The 18,879-nt window shown below is 36.6% G+C and overlaps 1 protein-coding gene across 1 annotated transcript in view; it reads left to right on the plus strand.

The window, feature by feature from the left end:
* stk17a (serine/threonine kinase 17a) overlaps window positions 1–16,143 on the plus strand; it is a 44,018-nt gene extending 27,875 nt beyond the window's left edge. The window contains exons 3-7 of the mRNA NM_001089337.2: window positions 10,100–10,244; window positions 11,736–11,862; window positions 12,127–12,175; window positions 12,589–12,768; window positions 13,380–16,143. Coding sequence (NP_001082806.2) covers window positions 10,100–10,244; window positions 11,736–11,862; window positions 12,127–12,175; window positions 12,589–12,768; window positions 13,380–13,611 — 733 coding nt within the window. The 3' untranslated portion in view covers window positions 13,612–16,143. The remainder of the gene's footprint in view (window positions 1–10,099; window positions 10,245–11,735; window positions 11,863–12,126; window positions 12,176–12,588; window positions 12,769–13,379) is intronic.
* Window positions 16,144–18,879: the final 2,736 nt, after the last annotated feature.

The following is an 18,879-nucleotide window of genomic DNA, read 5'->3' on the forward strand; positions in this document are numbered from 1 at the left end:
TTCTTGTTTCAGAAAAATGTAATAAATCTGTGCTGTATATTAGTAACCAATACCACCCCATCCCGACAGAGCCTTAAAAAAGTATGTATTCACATTCAAAAAAAGAATACGTAAACAAACAAATGAAAAATAATAATAAAAATAAAAACAAAATGTTGTAATAAATAAATGAAAAATACCATTAAGACATTGACATTTCAACACATACATTCCAATAAAAGTGGAAAAATATATTAAAGTTAGTGATTACAAACACAGTGCACATTAACACCATCACATTGTTTGGGATTACTAAATGGTCTGTCCATTCTTATTTAAAACATGAATGAAGAAGTCCCAAATCTTGTCAAATATGTGCATTTTCTGTTTGATTAAGTCAATCTTTCCATTGCTATACACCAAGACATTTCCTTAATCCAGAGTGACAAGGATGGACCATCAATACTTTTCCAGTGAATGGCAGTCAGTGAATGTCTACGCATGCAATACACACAGATTTATAAACTTCTGTTCATATGACGTCAGCTGTAAAACTTTATAACAGATTTTAGAGCAAACAGGGATTTCTTTACTAATAGTTTTACTGATCATGCTTTTATAATGAATGCTAATAAACAGCAGGTCGTATGCCACTAGTCAATAGTGATAATTGATTCTTATATTACCAAATATACTTGTATTCAAATGATATATATCATTTCATTAATTGCACATCACTTGACATATATTTTGACACTGCATGTTGATTTAGTGTGAGTGTTGTCAAGTGTTCAAGCTGTAGCAAATTCCAAGAGTCAATACAAAACCCATCCTACTAAACAGCAAAGCTCAATTCAATTTATGATGCACTCTGCACACACATGCGCACACACACACACACACACACACACACACACACACACACACACACACACACACACACACTGTGCAAAGTCTAAATCTGCACTGGATTAGTCAAATTGCTTCCAAATACATATAAATAACTGGAACAGTTGGTGCATGCACTGCAAAAAAGACCTGTTTCTAGTCCATATATCCCAAAATTCTTAAATCAAGATGCATTTTCTATAGAGAAGCAATAAATATTGACTTGTTTTCAGATATAATGAGTCAAAATGAACAAAATTAAGTGTTTTTCCTTAAAACAAGCAAAGTAATCTGCCAATTGGGGAGGTAAATTTATGTTTTCACTTTAAAGTAAGATTATTTTAGTTATCTTACCTCATTGGCAGATTATTTAGCTTGTTTAAAGGAAAAACACTTAATTTTGACTCTTATTTCTGAATACAAGAAAAAAAAAAAAGTAATTGTCTAGAAAAGGCATCTTTTTTAAGAATTCTTAGATATTTGGTCCAGAAACAAGACAAAAACTCTTATAAGCATGTCGAATTACAGGGACTGCATGCATTTGTCTGACTCTGATTGTCCGGCCATTGCAAATTACATATTAAGAGTGCCAGGATTGGAAAACTCATATTTTAAACTGCACTGATGTTTAATCACCAACTAATTCAAGCATTGATGAAACATAATAGTTCTGTGCATGCATCCGCAGCCCTGTTTTAGACCGCAGTTGTCCATGATTGCCTTCATATGTTGCAGTAAATCAGCTTTAAGCACATCTTGCCGACACACCAGGGGGTCGCAGGCAGATAATAGATTACAGCGGCAGATTAGCTTCCTAAGACAAGACCAAGAACCTGCTGGTCAAGCAAATGCTCAACTTTGACCCCAATATCCAGGATGAGCATTTTTCCAGATGAATTCACTCGAGGTCTATAAATCTGGTCACTCGAGGTCATTGTGAGTTAAGCCGAATGGAGCAGACTTATAGTAAACATTGAAAACCAGAGACAACGACTTGCTATGTTTTGCTATTAAGCTGCACTATAAAAATGCTTCATTGTTGTAAGTCAATGTGTCCAATATGGATCCAAATGTTGAGTCATTCAAATGTAATAGATTTTACCCAGCTTTGCATGTGCTTGTTCATATTTGACTCAACCTTGGGTTCCAACAACTCAGCATTGTTTAGAGTGTAATAGAGATTGTTTTCGTGTCTAGCATTGATGCCATTAAAGACTATCCACCTTATTTTTAATGTTAAAGCAGTCATTCACATTTGTATTTTGAGATTTCTGTTGTATGCAATATGCTGTATTTTATTCCTTCAGTTTTCTGTAGCGGTTAATGTAATAATTAACTATATAGTTTTAATAATTGTCCTCATTTTTTAAGAAAAGCAAAGTAAATACTACAGAGTTTTTTGTACAATATTAATATTAAAAATATATGAAGAGCCAATAGGAATCAATCAACCTAACTTGAGCATTTAAATCTGCACTGCTTGCATGTAGTTGTTATCATACACTAATGTGAAGGCTATTATAATAAACATTCTAGTGCTCATTATCGGTGTAAAAATACCTTCACTAGTTATTTCCAAATAGTTCCCATGCTTTAGCTTCATCATCATCACTCAACTATATCTTCAGCCACATAAATGCATGATAACATTGCGTTTATAATCATTGCATTGTCTTTTCTTCATTACTATTAGCATCTACATTGACACACAATAAATAATAAGCATGCAGTTCCAGTTTTGTTGTATCACTAGGGCTGCACGATATTGGAATAAAATGAATATTGTAATATTTAGTTTTCCTGCAATATATTTTGCTATAAATATAGTTTTACCAGATGACCTAAATCGCTTTTTGGGGGGTGGGGGAATTCATAATTTTAGGTTGATTATGATTATTCTACATAACACATACCAATCAAATTACAAGCATAGATAAATACAAAAGAGCAAAGATGCACATAAAAATTACAGTGCTTTTCTGATTTTCTTAGAAGTCATATAATATTTAAACACAAAACTTTAGAATAATTAAATGCTATATATCATTGTATAGTCCTCACCATATATATAATAATTGAATATAAGTAATCTTTGTACTCTGAAGCTACAAACATTAGAATTCCTTGTGCTTTTAAGCTCTCTGGAAATGCTTAATAATAATTACAGGTCTAAAAACATGATGAACTTTCACATTGTTATGGATAAACTTTGCAATGTCAAACTATTGTACCTGCTCAACAATACTCACGACTGGACATTGCACATGCTACGATGTGACTATTGTTGATGTGCACACTGTGATAACGATGCAGAAAAGATCTATTGTGCAGCTCTAGTTATCACACACAGCAAAGCATGCTTTGTTTAACATAAAGTTGTGTGTATTGTTGCGGTTGTATTTTCTTCACAAGCATTAGCTTCACCAATGCACAGTAAATCATTAGCATGCATTTCAATGTTGTTATCTTTTGCTTTATATTCTCAAATTCTTGGATTCTGATTGACTGCAAGATTGTAAACATCTTACTTAGTTTTGGTCTTGTTTCTAGTCCAGATATCTCCAAATTCTTAATTCAAAATGCTTTTTCTTAACAAGCACAAAATATAGTCTTGTTTTTATAAATAATGAGTCAAAATGAAGTAAGTTTATACTTAAAACAAGCAAAATAACCTGCCAATGGGGGAAGAAAAATAATAATGTTTCCGCTTTGATGTAGCATTAACCATTGGTAAATTATTTTGCTTGTTTTCAAGGTAAAACTCACTGAATTTTGACTTATTATTTCTAGGAACAAGACAAAAGCTCAAAGTTGCTTTAAGTAAGCTCATATTAGCATTATAAATAAAGCCGTGAAAGCAGTAGTGCCTGAAATTAGCCCGTCAGAACTATACACCATGATAATCGTGCTGTTTTTAGAGCGCGGTCAATCATGGTGAAGTAGAGCGTAATGCATTTCCAGCACGTGAAGTCCAGAAAGAGCCAGTTGTAGGCCACAGATTTATCCTTTATTTCCAGCTTGCCTCGGGTGAGGATATTTTAGGGCAGTGGGACAGTCTGAAGGAGGGGATGTGGTTTTGGCTGGAGTGATAGAGGGTTTATTCATGCTTCTGCGGTGTCCGGCCGGCTGTTTGGGAGAGTCGGGGGCCGGCGGGGGCTTTATCAGACGGGCTCCAGAACGGGGCCTCATTGAGCTCAGAGCTCCAGCTGAGAGTTCATTATGTCAGGGCTCGAAACTGCAGCACGTGAGCCAGGGAAGCGTGGCAGAAACACAGAGAGAGAGATGAGAGAGAGAGGATTAGAGTTGGGAAAGCCCTGTCACTAGTGCTGTTTGAGCGTTCTCTCATTCCTCAATGAATATTGTCAGCCTGTTCATTATCACTGTAACATGCATTTCTATTAAAGGCAAAGCACAATCCAACATCACAATCTGCAAAACATCAATTGCATTCATAATTTTATTATTATTTATTATTTGACTACATTTTTAATGACTAATACAAAGTGTTTTCTATTTCTTTGGTTCTGTTTCATTTTCCTCAGTAATATAGATTGCTGATTTAGCTCAGTCAGTAATAATGCATTAAGCAGCAGTACACTACAGTGACCGACATCGCACAACACCTGCGACAGCTCATCCAGGTTTTGCTTAGGTCTCACATCTGTGTTTGAAGAACAAAGCCAACAAGACGTTTCTGACTTTAATAGGCATGTGACCCTGGAGTCACTCTCACGTTATTATTCACTCTCGGGCCGTTCTCATATATATGACTATCTTCTCTCAGGTAAACTTCCCCTTCATATGGGTTAGTTAAAAGACAGATTGATGTGCTTTTCCAAGCTTCAAAATAAAAGTCACTATCCCAATATACAGCTTTAAGAGCCAGGGTAACATTTGAAACTACTCTGTGAAGAATATCTGTTAATGAACAGTTTAGTGATTTACATGTGTTTATTTATGGATGTGAATTGCATTATGGGATGTTGATCTCTGCTCTGTCCACTTTTAATGTTGAAAATGCAACTCTAAAGGTTAACAAAGTGACTTTTATCGACATTTTAGTAACATTTTAATAATGTAATATATAAGAAATACTAATATCTAGAGGAATAAGTGTGAAATAACAGAAAATGTGTATTATAAGGTGTCTGTAGTGTAATATACAACACCAACACAGACAATATAGCACTGCACACTAATAAAAATGATCAGAAAAGTCACTTTTTAGTCAACGTTTGAGGGTTGAAAGTTGTTGGAAGAAAGATCAAGCTCCCATAATGCAGTTCAAAAGCAGAAATAAAGAGGGAGATAGTTAATAAATCAGGGTCAGCATGGTGGCTCAGTGGTTAGCACTGTGGCCTCACAGCAAGAAGGTTGCATGTTCTCCCTGTGTTGGTGTGGGTTTCCTCCCCCACAGTCCAAACACATGCACTATAGGGGAACTGATCAACTAAATTGGCTGTAGTGTATAAGTGTGTATGGGTTTTTCCCAGTACTGGGTTGCAGCTGGAAGAGTATCTGCTGTGCAAAGCAATTGTTGGCAGTTCATTCCGCTGTGGCGACGTCTGATAAATTAGGGGACTAAGCTGAAGGAACATGAGTGAATGTTGAGTTTAGTGTCATTTAAATATAATTGATTTATTTTTACCCCAACATTGCACGTGTTTGTTCATATTTGACCCAACAATGGGTTACAACAACCCAGTATTTTGAATGTAATAGAGATCATCTCTAGCATTGATGTCAATTTTGAAAACTGTCCATCTTATTTTTAATGTTAAAGCAGTCATGTTTTATTTGGGGAGACTTCTGTTGCATGCTTAAACTTATTTTATTTATATGCAAATCAGTCATGCTGGAACAGTTGGTGGTTCATTCCACTGTGACGACCTCTGAAATAGAGACTAAGCTGAAGAAAATGAATGAATAAATCATCAATCACAAAATACAGAATGCTGCTGATTTAGGGATGTGTTTTCCAGTAGCTCTGCTTTATTCAGAGTGTAGTAAAACGCCTCTCGCAGCACATGGTGAAGCTGTTGGTAGTCAAGTGCACAATATGCTGTTTATGTGTGTTGTTGTTACACATTTCAGCTGTTTCCTCCTACAGAGTGGGAAATTGCAGCGACTGCAGCTCATCATGAGAAATCTGAGCCAGTATGGAGACTGATGCCTGGCCAGAAAGAATGTAGTGGGTGCAGTCGAGTGTTTCCAGCCGCATGGGGAATAACACACACACACACACACACGAGAGCTGCAGTGCATTGTGGACACACAGCTGCATTCGCTCTTGTCTTTACCCCTGAGTGTGTGCGCGTGTGTGTGTGAGATTGTTATATGTGACCTCATGTGAAGTGTGTGTGATGAAGCTATTCAGTTCATCTGGTGAAATTCTATTCATATCGCATGCAATGCATGCAGCCCTACCAGATATCCTGGACCCGCTATGTAGGTGAAAATGGCATGTATGTTCACCCTGAGTGTTTTGAGATGCAAGTTTTCAGTTTTATTTTCTCTCCGTGTCCTGGAAAGTCCGTGTGAATCCTGGTGTAAACTCTGCGTGTGTCCTCAGCTCTGACCCGCGGCCGCTGTCTGATCGACTCCATCACACTGCCTGATCCCCAGTGCTGGAAACTGAGCGTCGTCTGCATGCTGAGGACATGTGTCTGTGTTATTAGCTCTAACAGTGTGACAAGCGTTACACGCATGCATTAGGAGACGCTCTGATCTCTGTTGAAAACACAAACAAGTACTGAACGTATTAATCCAAGTCAAGCAGGCTTTTATTGTCATTTCAAATTTTGTTAGTTTCACCTCACCAGTACCGGGTTGGACCTCTTTTGCCTTCAGATCTGCCTTAATCCTTCATGGCGGAGATTGAACAAGCTACTGGAAATATTCCTCAGAGATTTTGCTTCATATTGTCATGATAGCATCACACAGTTGCTGCAGATTTGTCGGCTGCACATCCATGATGCCAATCTCCCGTTCCACCACATCCCAAAGCTGCTCTATTGGATTGAGCTCTGGTGACTGTGGAGGCCATTTGAGTACAGTGAACTCATCGTCATGTTCAAGACACCAGTCTGAGATGATTGAGCTTTATGACATGCTGCGTTATCCTGCTGGAAGTAGCCATCAGAAGATGGAGACACTGTGCTCATAAAGGGATGGACATGGTCAGCAGCAATACTCAGGTAGGCTGTGGCGTTGATGCTCAATTGGTACTAATGGACCCAAAGAAAATCTCCCCCACACCATTACACCACCACCACCAGCCTGAACCGCTGATACAAGGCAGGATGATCCATGCTTTCATGTTGTCTGAGCCGAGCATCTGAATGTGTCAGCAGAAATGGAGACTCATCAGAGCAGCAACGTTTCTCCAATCTTCTATTGTCCAGTTTTGGTAAGTCTGTGTGAATTGTAGCCTCAGTTTCCTGTTCTTAGCTGACAGGAGCGGCACCCGGTGTGCTGTTCTGCTGCTGTAGCCCATCCGCCTCAAGGTTGGACGTGTTGTGTGTTCAGAGATGCTCTTCTGCAGAGCTCGGTTGTATCGAGTGCTTATTTGAGTTACTGTCGCCTTTCTATCAGCTGGAACCAGTCTGGCCATTCTCCTCTGACCTCTGGCCTCATCAACAAGGCATTTGCGCCCACAGAACTGCCGCTCACTGGATATTTCCTCTTTGTCGGAGCATTCTCTATAAACCCTAGAGATAGTTGTGTGAGAAAATCCCAGTAGATCAGCAGTTTCTGAAATACTCAGAGCAGCCCGTCTGGCAGCAACAACCATGCCACGTTCAGAGTCTCTTAAATCCCCTTTCTTCCCCATTCTGATGCTCAGTCTGAACTGCAGCAGATCATCTTGACCATGTCTAAATGCCGAAATGCAGTGAGCTGCTGCCATGTGATTGGCTGATTAGAAATTTGCGTTAACGAGCAGTTGGACAGATGAACCTAATAAAGTGGCCGGTGAGTGTAGAGTAGGGGTGCATGATATTAGAAAGAAACTAAGATTGCAATATTGTATTTTTCTGTGATGCACGTTGCGATACTGTGTGTAGTTTCATCAGACGACTCGATTGGCTCTATTTGGGGGGAAAAAAATCTTTATTTTGGAGTTATTGGGATCATTTTGTAGAAACTCTACTAAACCAATAACAAGTATTGATAAATAAAGTAGAGCAAAGATACAAGTAAAATAAACACTGCTCTGGGGGACTTTGTGGAGTATTTAGGTACACAAATTGAAGTCAAATGCAAAAATAACACTGAATAGTCTACATTGTATATACTTAAACAATTTAACTTTACAAATATTAAAATTCCTTCTGCCCGAATGCTTTAAACTGATTTAAGATGCTTACATGAGCCTTAAGAAAGCATGCAAATAAAACATTGTGAAGTCACTCAATATTGTGCAGTACTGAAGTCATGATATGGATAACATTTCAATGAGATTTAGATATGACTTGCACTGTATTGCAATAACAAGTAATAAATAAATCAGTATTGTGCAGTACATCAGCTAAAGTCATGATATGCAGAACATTTAAATGAGACTCTGTTAGATTTAGTTATTGTTTGTACTGTATGTGGAGTTCATCCCAGTGATGGGCTTATAGCGCTGTGGTGTTTATTTTGGTTGCAGGCATGTCCCGCACACAGAGCGCCGTCATTGTTCCAAATCACATGGTTGTACAAACATTTTTAGAAATGTCATTTGCTCAGCTCTTTGCCTTGTTGTTTCAGGGTTAAAGCATCTCCTCTGGGTTTAAAATACACCATTGGAGGACAGATGAACATTACACGATGAACACTGCTCATGCTGCCGTTCAGAATTCAGGATAATGACACTGAAATGTGCAAACTAACTGATGGAAATAGTAGATTTCTTTTTTTCTTTAATGTTGCAAAAAGTTTACATCACAAAACGGTGAACAATCAACATCGCAAGGCATGTTTACCATTAAAAAAAATAAAATACATTAAATTTGTTACTATATTTAATATTTACAAACAGAAATCAAATATTTGGTTTTGTTAGGGATGCACTTAAATATCATTAATGAAAGAAAAATATGCATCCAGTGCCACGATTCATAATTACAAAAGCATCATATTAAAACAAACACTATTAACATGTCATAGAAAGAGTTTGTTCTGTGTTTTATTTACTGAAGATGTACTTATGTAAGACAGTACTGTTATATAAGGCATCTACAAGAGGTTAAGGTTAAGTTCAGGGGGTAGGAGCTGATAATTACCCTGTTTATGTAATGACTTTGTACAAGAAACTGCTATCAAAGTATTATATATTGTAAATGTTTTACTGTTACATGGTCTGAATTATTAACACTAATGCTAATGTAGTATTTACTAACATTAACAAACAATCAACAATATATTTATCACAGTATTTGTCTTTGTTAATGTTAATTAATTTGAAAACCTGCTATCTTTTGAAAGCATTTAAATACATACAACTATCTATTTACTATTATTGCTTATTTATTTGTCTTTTCTCTGTTAAATGATTAAGTTAATTAAGTTTGTTCTTGTGGTTTTGACTTGAAGGCCTCCTATTATGTGAAAATCACTTTTATAAGCAGTTTCAACCCAGTTGTGTCAGCAGTGTGTGAATATCTCCAGTCTCTAATAGTGAACATGTATTATTGTGTATGTTATAATCAGACTTGATGAAAAGTCTGCAGAAACACTTTGATTGACATTCTCCCTTTGTATGTGTCATCAGAGACCCCGCCCACTAGTGTCCTTCATCTCTCCCTCATTAGCATAGGACATTAGTGTTGTATTTAAATCTGACACACAGGCGTTTGTAGCTCCGCCCTCTTTTGGAAAGTGCATTTAATCTCATTTGAATTTAAAGCGACAGTCACCAAGACACCACAATTAGGATCAAAGCTTAAAAAGGTCAATTTCAGAGAGTTATAACACATTATCTGTGTGCTGTTTTGGGCTGAAACTTCACACACACACACACACACACACACACACACACACACACACACTTACACACACAGACTTATTTCAGACATCAGAGACTTGTTTTACATCTTGTATAAAGGAGATAATAGATGATGACCTTTAATAAAATATAAAAACTGAAAATGAAATGAGGGAAAAAAATGAGACAAGAACTGAAACATATAATGAAGTTCAGGGATGTCTGAATGTCACGTGACCATAATATTTGTTTGTGTGTGTGCAGCGCTGCAGGAGGAGAGATCTTCAACCAGTGTGTTGCTGACCGAGACGAGGCCTTCACAGAGCAGGAGGTGAAGCGGCTGATGAAGCAGATTCTGGAGGGCGTCTCATTTCTGCACAATAACAACGTCGTCCACCTCGACCTCAAAGTCAGTCTCACTAATCTGCATCTCTCAATTCAATACACATTTATTTCTATAGAGATTTTCACATTAATCATCCTTCCAAAGCAGCTCCACTAAAGAGCATTACATTAGTCAACATCAGAAAGGTTGAGTTGCAGGCCAGTCTAGTAAAAGGGGTGGTTATTTTTCTGCAGTTATACACCTACTTTCTATTTAATTATGAGACTTACTGCATTTTACTGGCTTTTATAGGTGAATTAGCTTGTGAGATGATCATCATAACTACACTTTTTGATATACCAAAAATATTTGCTAAAGATTTATAAGGAATGTGAAAAAATGCTCAATTTTAAAATACATATTTATTACATTATATATCAGTAGAAAAAATATGAATCTGCTAAAGTTTTAAATCAAAAACTGCAGCCTATTTTCATTTATTAGGCAAATAACAAACTGGCCAGCACATTCACCTTTCCTCGGTCAGAAATTGTCCATTTGAATAAAATAGTTAAAACTAAATAATAATAATAATAGTAATAATAATAAAAACAATAATAATAATAACAATAATAATAAGAATATCATAATAATGACAATAACAATAATAAAAATAATAATAATAATCATAATGACAATAATAATAATTATAATAATAACAATAATAATAATATCAATAATAATCATAATAATGACAATAACATTAATAATAATAATCATCATCATCATCATGACAATAACATTAATAATAAAAACAATAATAATAATAACAATAATGACAAAAATAATAGTAGTAATAATAACAATAATAATAATCATAATCATAATAATGACAATAACATTAATAATAATAATCCTCATCATCATAATAATGACAATAATAATAATGATGACAATAATAATAATAATAATAATAATAATGACAATAACATTAATAATAATCATTATCATCATCATAATAATGACAATAATAATAATAATAATAATAATAATAACAATAATGATAATAATACTAATAATAATAATGACAGTAACAATAATAACAATAATAATAATCATCATCATCATAATGACAATAATAATAATAATCATAATAATGACAGTAACATTAATAACAATCATTATCATCATCATCATAATGACAACAATAATAATAATAACAATAATGATAATAATACTAATAATAATAATGACAGTAACAATAATAACAATAATAATAATCATCATCATAATGACAATAACAATAATAATAACAATAATGACAATAATAATAATAATGACAATAACAAAAATAACAATAATAATAATCATCATCATAATGACAATAACAATAATAACATTAATAATAATAATATAGTAATAATAATAAATGTAGAGCTTCACAACTTTTCTAGCCTCTCTTGTAAAAAAAGAAAAAAGAAAAAAAGAAAAAGTACATTTGAAAGTTCATGGATATCAACAATGAGCTGAAGTGTTTTCAGATTTCAGAGTGTTGGTTTGGTTTTTCTGCTTCAGCCTCAGAATATCCTCCTGACCAGCGAGTCTCCTCTCGGGGATATTAAGATTGTGGATTTCGGGCTGTCCCGGCTGCTGAGCAACAGTCATGAGGTGCGAGAGATCATGGGGACGCCGGAGTATGTGGGTGAGCAGCGGACGCACAGTTCACACACACACACACACACACACACACACACACACACTATTGATTATTTAATAACTCTGAGTCATTACCTAAATCTGAATTATTGGCTCTCCTGTGAAATGTTCATTCTCTTTATACAGTGCGGTTTAACACAGAAGATGACTTTAAAAACAAAATCAAATCCTGCTCTGCTCTACATACAGCACAATAACAGGCAAACACACTGGACTGACTATCTGCAATTGGTTTGTTTCATCATTACAGCACCAGAAGTCCTGAATTATGAGCCGATCAGCACAGCGACTGACATGTGGTGAGTTTATTACTGTTATTTTCCCATGAGTCTCTCAGAGGTCTTCATCACACAGTACATACAGTATATTTCTGCTGTTCTCCGATCAGCTGCATCTGCTGTCCTCCAGCACACTTCTGTGATCTCCTTCAAACAAACCCTTTATTCACTAATGAAAGATGTTCGACTTCAGGATATATTCTGCAGGAACATTTGAGCCCTGAAGACTGTTCTGGACTCTGATAGAGCGTGTTATGCTAGTTCATAAATCTGCTCATCTGCTTCTACTGGTCAGCTATAATCATAACTCAACATTGCAGATTCTGTCATGTGACTATAGCTAGTGATATCCCTGCTGACACGAGATATTGCACAGCCCTGATAGCCAGTGTTGTTGTGTGGTAGTGTTGCTCAGAGTGTGATGTTCTCTGCAGGAGCATCGGCGTGCTGGTGTACGTGATGCTGACGGGCATCTCTCCGTTTCTGGGGGACGATAAACAGGAGACGTTCCTGAACATTTCTCAAATCAACATCAGCTACAGCGAGGAGGAGCTGGAGCAGCTGGACGGATCCGCCATTCGCTTCATTAAATCACTGCTAATCAAAGAGCCTGAGTAAGAGCCGATCACCAATCTCACTTATAATAGATGCATACAAATACATATATGAGGAAATCCCTTCCCAATCCCTGAAGAATCACCTCCATCCCCTCCCACTCCAATGCTGTGAGGACTTTTCTTCTTTTTTGGGGGGGTCAGCAATGTCGGGTGAGTATGCGTCAGTCTATGTCGCTCCTGTCGCTGTTCATCTAAAGCTCCACATCTATAATGCTCTTAGTCTATGCTGACATTATCTTCAGCACACTCTAATGGCTAATGGACAGACGGCTGCTTCTCACTCAGGCCTGCTGGACATGCTAATGAGATGGGCACTAGTGGGCGGGGCTTCCCCCTCTGATGACACGTACAAAGGGAGAATGTCAATCAAAGTGTTTCTGCATCAAGTCTGATTAGAAATAACAGAATTAATTACATTTTCCCTTTAGAGGCTGGAGATATTCACACACTGCTGACAGACAACTGTGTTTAAACCCCTTATACAAGTCATTTTTTCATAATAGCTCCCTTTAATGAGGAATTTAATCTCAATACTACTTCAAATCCCTATAAATCTCATTATATTTTCAATTCTACAGACGCTAATAATGCTGAGTGTGTTTCCTCAGGAATCGTGCGACCGCTGAGGACTGCCTGAAACACCAGTGGCTACAAACTGAAGAACAGGACCTGATTGAGAGCAGCGTGAGTCCCGGGACGTCCAGCCCTGATGAAGAGGAGGAGGAGGAGCTCATCGTGATGGCGGCGTATACTCTGGGCCAGTGCCGGCAGACCCCGGAGCAGAAGGACGTCTCCAAACGCTTCAAGTTTGAGGAGCTTTCCGGAGACTTCATCTACTGATCTGCTCGTTCTGCTGCACCGTATGCTCTTCTGACTTCGAGATTTGTACACGTTTCTAATCCACATATCCTAAAACACTTAAATCAAGATGCATTTTCTGGACAAGTATAAAATATTGTCTTGTTTTCAGGAATAATGAGACTAAATGAAGTGAGTTTTTCATTTAAACATGCAATATAATCTGCCAACAGCGTACTGTAAAGGAAATAATGTCATTTCAAAAGTGAAAACTAGATTATTTTGCTTGTTTTAAGGAAAAACTCGCTTATTTTTAGTGCATTATTTCTGAAAACAACACAATTTTTGTTCTTGTCTAATAAAATGCTGCTTGATTTAAGATTTTTTTTTATATTTGGACTAGAAATGTAAGATAATAGTACATTTTTTAGTCTTGTTTCTAGTCCAAATGTCTAAAAACTCTTAAATCAAGAAGCATTTTCTCAATGAGCAAAGAATTTCCTCATGTTTTCAGAAATAATGAGTCAAAATGAAGTGAGTTTTCATTAAAACAAGCAGTATGATCTGCCAACTGGGTATTATACATGAAATAATGTCATTTCAAAGGTGAAAACTAGATTATTTTGCTTGTTTTAAGAAATAACTCACTTAATTTTGACTCATTATTCCTGAAAACAACACAATAGTTTATGCTTGGTCAGAAAATGCTTCTTAATTTAAGAATTTTTAGATATTTGGACTAGAAATGTAAGATAATAGTACAATTTTTGTCTTGTTTCTAGTCCAAATATCCAAAAACTCTTAAATTAAGAAGCATTTTCTGGACAAGCATTAAATTTTCTCATCTTCTCACGAATAATAAGACTAAATGAAGTGAGTTTTTCATGTAAACATGCAATATAATATTCCAATGGGGTATTATAAAGGAAATCATGTTATTTCAGAGGAGAAAAGTAAATCATTTTGCTTGTCTTAAGGAAAATCTCACTTCATTTTAATGCATTACTCCTGAAAATAACACAATATTTTATGCTTGGTCAAAAAATGCTTCTTAATTTAAGACTTTTTAGATATTTGGACTAGAAATGTAAGATAATAGTACATTTTTTGTCTTGTTTCTAGTCCACTTACACAAAAACTCTTAAATTAAGAAGCATTTTCTGGACGAGCATTAAATTTTCTCATCTTCTCACGAATAATAAGACTAAATGAAGTGAGTTTTTCATGTAAACATGCAATATAATATTCCAATGGGGAACTGTACATGAAATAATGTCTTTTCAAAGGTGAAAGGTAAATTATTTTGCTCGTTTTAAGGAAAATCTCACTTCATTTTCAGTTTCACAGGTGAATTTCACTTTGTTTGAATGCATTTTTGCTGAAAACATGACAATATGTGTTGCTTGTCTAAAAGATGCTTCTTGATTCAGGAGTATTTGGACTAGAAATGTTAGAAAAGCATTTTATTTTGCCGTGTATACGCCAAACCATGCATTATGTGCATTTCTCTGTGTTCTGTTCTGTTTGTGCTGCTTCATTTGGTCACTGTAAGCCTTGCTGTGCTTCTCTCGCTCTCACCGCTCTGGGGTTTCTTTTGGTGCCATGCTAAAATATTTGATGATAAGGGTCATACGCTTGTTTTGTTTTTTTCTTCTGATATTGTTTCCGTTTGGTTGTATTTGCTATGTTTGTACAAAATTAATGTTGTTTGTTTGTTTGTTTCTGCAATATTGATGCAGGCAGAATTAAAGGGATAGTTCACCCAAACATTGATGCATTTCTTTTTTCCATCGCACTGCACAACAAAATGCATTTGTATTCGGAGGTTTCGTCTTGTTGCTTTCTAGTAAAAATATCTAAACTTTTTTACATTAGGAAGCACTTTCTTGACACGTCTTATTTTCAGAATCCTAAATTAACCGAAAAGCTAAATCATCTGTCTGTGGAGTAAGTAAAATATATTTATTTTTTTCAAACTAAATGCAAGAGTATGTTGCTTATCCCACTGGCAGATTATGTTGCTCGTTGTAGGTCAAAACTCAAGTAATTTTGACTTATTTCTTCTGCTTTTTAATTTAGCAACGTTTCGATATTTTAACTTAAACTCAAAACAAGATATCCTAAGGAATGATGGGAAAAAGCAGCCATTGACATCCATAGTAGAAATTAAAAATACTATAGAGGCCAATGGCTGTTTATAATCCAGCATTCTTCAGGATGTCTTCATTGGTGTTCAACAGAAGACAGAAACTCATACAGATTTACAATGATGTGCAGTTTAAGGTGAACTGTCCCTTTAAATGTAAATAAGTCTAACTTTATTTTATGAGTGTCACGTTTAAAAAGCCATTCTGTTTGTTCCTGATTGGTCAGTCCTGGGTAAAGACTTCTACAGCAATAACACAAACACCCAAACACACACACACACTTATATGAAGAAAACGTGACTTTCCCTGTTTATTTGAGCTCATGTTGGTGTAATAACTGCATTAATTCGTCACTATAAAGAATATTTTTAATGGTGACCGATTTCCCAGTGGCTGTCTTGATGCTGTAAATAAATGTTTGTCTCGATTGGCCGTTTCTCAGCTTCATTATTATTCAAGCTTGAGAAAACAGTCATCTTTAATCAAAATATGCACCTTTTTTCCCGCTCTGAAATGGCAGCTCCTTCTCTGATGATGTCATTGGGTGTATGGAAGCTTAGCCCCGCCCCTAAAACTGTAAGTATTCTGCAAGTTAAAGATAAGAGGAGGAGCATAAAAAAAAACCGCCCCCTACTCAATATTCAATTTCAGTTGAAAGTACATGATCATTCTGGATTACAAGTCTGCGTTCCAATCCACTTTTAGACACACACTCATGAACTTCCCTTCCCTTGTTCCCTTGATGGAATCCCTGCTGCCATTTTGATTTCGCCCAAGGGAGCGAGTCGGCTTAATATGTCTACTACAGCACCTATGTGTCCCAGAATGCAATGCGATTGTGACGTCACAACAGTGTAGTGCTCAAGGGTTTAGGGCTCAGTCCAATTGTTTATGCCCTTCACTCGCTAACTTCCCTCCATCACTTTGCTTGGATGTACATCATTGATTATGTCACACAAGTGTGCACTACTGGTGGAGCATCTAAATGGGGCTGCGTTCCAATCCATTTTTAAGCACACTCACAAACTTCCCTTCCCTTGTTCCCTCATGGAAGTCCCAGCTGCTTCATTGACATACCCTTGATCCCTTGATTATAACTGAGGGAGTGCATCTGCTTCATATGGCCACTACAGCACCTGTATGTCCCAGAATGCAGTGCGATTGTGACATCGCAACATTGTAGTTCCCAAGGGCTCAAGGGTTTAGTGTGTTTCATTTAGAACCGGGCTGCAGTCCAGTCAATCGTTCATGCCCTTCACTTCCTTACTTCCCTCCATCACTTCTCTTGGATGTACGTCATTGATTACGTCACAAATGTGTGCACTACTGGTGGAGCATATGAATGGGGCTGCGTTCCAATCCATTTTTAAACACACACTCACAAACTTCCCCTCCCTTGTTCCCTCAGGGAACTCCCAGCTGCTTTTTAAAGTGTGTTCCACTTAAAGAGAATGAGGGAAGCACATTGACATACCCTTGATCCCTTGATTTTGACTGTGGGAGCGAGTCTGCTTCATGATGTCCACTACAGCACATGTATGTCCCAGAATGCATTGCGATTGTGACGTCACAACAGTGTAGCTCCCAAGTGCTCAAGGGTTAAGGGAATTGTATTTAAACCTACATTCCAGTTCTATGTATGCCCTTCACTTGCTAACTTCCCTCCATCTCATTCATTCAGATATACGTCATGTATTACACAAGTGTGCACTACTGGTGGAGCATTTGAATGGGTTTATATGAAGTGCCCTAAACACTTGAGCAGTTGGTAAGTACAGTGTTGTGAAGTCACAATCACATTGCATTCTGGGACACAGCTGCTGCAGTGGACATATTAAGCCGACTCGCTCCTTAGGGCGAAATCAAGTGTATGTTCATGTAAACTTCCCTTGTTCACTTGATGAGGTGGAACACAATTTGAAATGGCAGCTGGGATTTCCTTGAGGGAACAAGAGAAGTTCTCAAGTGTGTGTCCAAAAGCACACTGGTAAGTGTTCACTACTGGTGCAACATCTGAATGTGTTTTAGTGGAACACCCTAAACTCTTGAGCACTTGGGAACGACACTGCTGGACGTGTATTGCATTGCATTTTAGGATACATAGGTGCTGAAGTGGACCTATGAAGATGACTGTCAAAATCAAGGGATCAAGAGTATGTCCATGTAAACTTCCCTTGTTCACTTGATGAAGTGAAACAACTTTAAAATGGTGAGGGGATTCATCCCATGGAAGGGAAGTTCACAAGTGTGTCTAAAAGTGCATTGGAACACAGCCCCATTCAGATGTTCTACCAGCAGTGCACACTTGTGTTAAGTAATTAATGATGTACATCTAAGGGAACAAAACTGAGGGAAGGTAGCATGAAAAAACTGAACTGCAGCCCAAGTCTGCACTTAATAGTGTGCTTTTAAATTTGCAGTGTGCCACACACATCTTGCATTTAAAGCTTCACCATTCGGTTTCCAGCAGAACACGCATGCAAGTGTCATAATAAAAGCTCTATTGTTCAATGTGTTTATTTATCTTACTGTTGTAATGGATAGTAATAATTAGCTATTATTATTCATTTCAAGAGTTAAAGATAAAATAAATACATTAATATAAATAGTGTTAGTAGTATAAATACATAACAGTGTGAAATAACACTTATTATCAGCACACACTGATAGTTTGAGCCACAGGTTAGAACAGCAGCTAGTAAACTAACGGTCCCTAATGCCGAAATGCTCTTTACAGTGGCGCCCTCTGCTGGCCGAACTCATGCAATTATTTTAATTAATCATCCAACAATGCAAAACACATCCCCATGTGTTGTTTAATCTCACCTAATATGTCTTTATCTATTAGTAAAACTTTAAATAAACATATCTTCAGGGAATATCCTCCAACTCTGCAGCTCCTGCTTTCGGTAAAGCTGGTTTTATATTCACACGTTCTGACTTTATCCTTTATAGGGAAATCATATTGGCAGCCATTAAAGTGCACTAGTGCGATTGTGACTATTAAAGTAGTCTATAACATTGTTCACAGTCGATTCAGTCAAACGATTTCAGACCCAATTTTCAAAAATAATGAGATACCAATAGCAACAATAACGTAAAAACAATTAAATTGACTATTATTATTAAAAGCATTAGTTATTATATATATATATATATATAT

This window comes from Danio rerio, chromosome 24 (genome assembly GCF_049306965.1).
Source record: "Danio rerio strain Tuebingen ecotype United States chromosome 24, GRCz12tu, whole genome shotgun sequence".
NCBI lineage: Eukaryota > Metazoa > Chordata > Actinopteri > Cypriniformes > Danionidae > Danio > Danio rerio.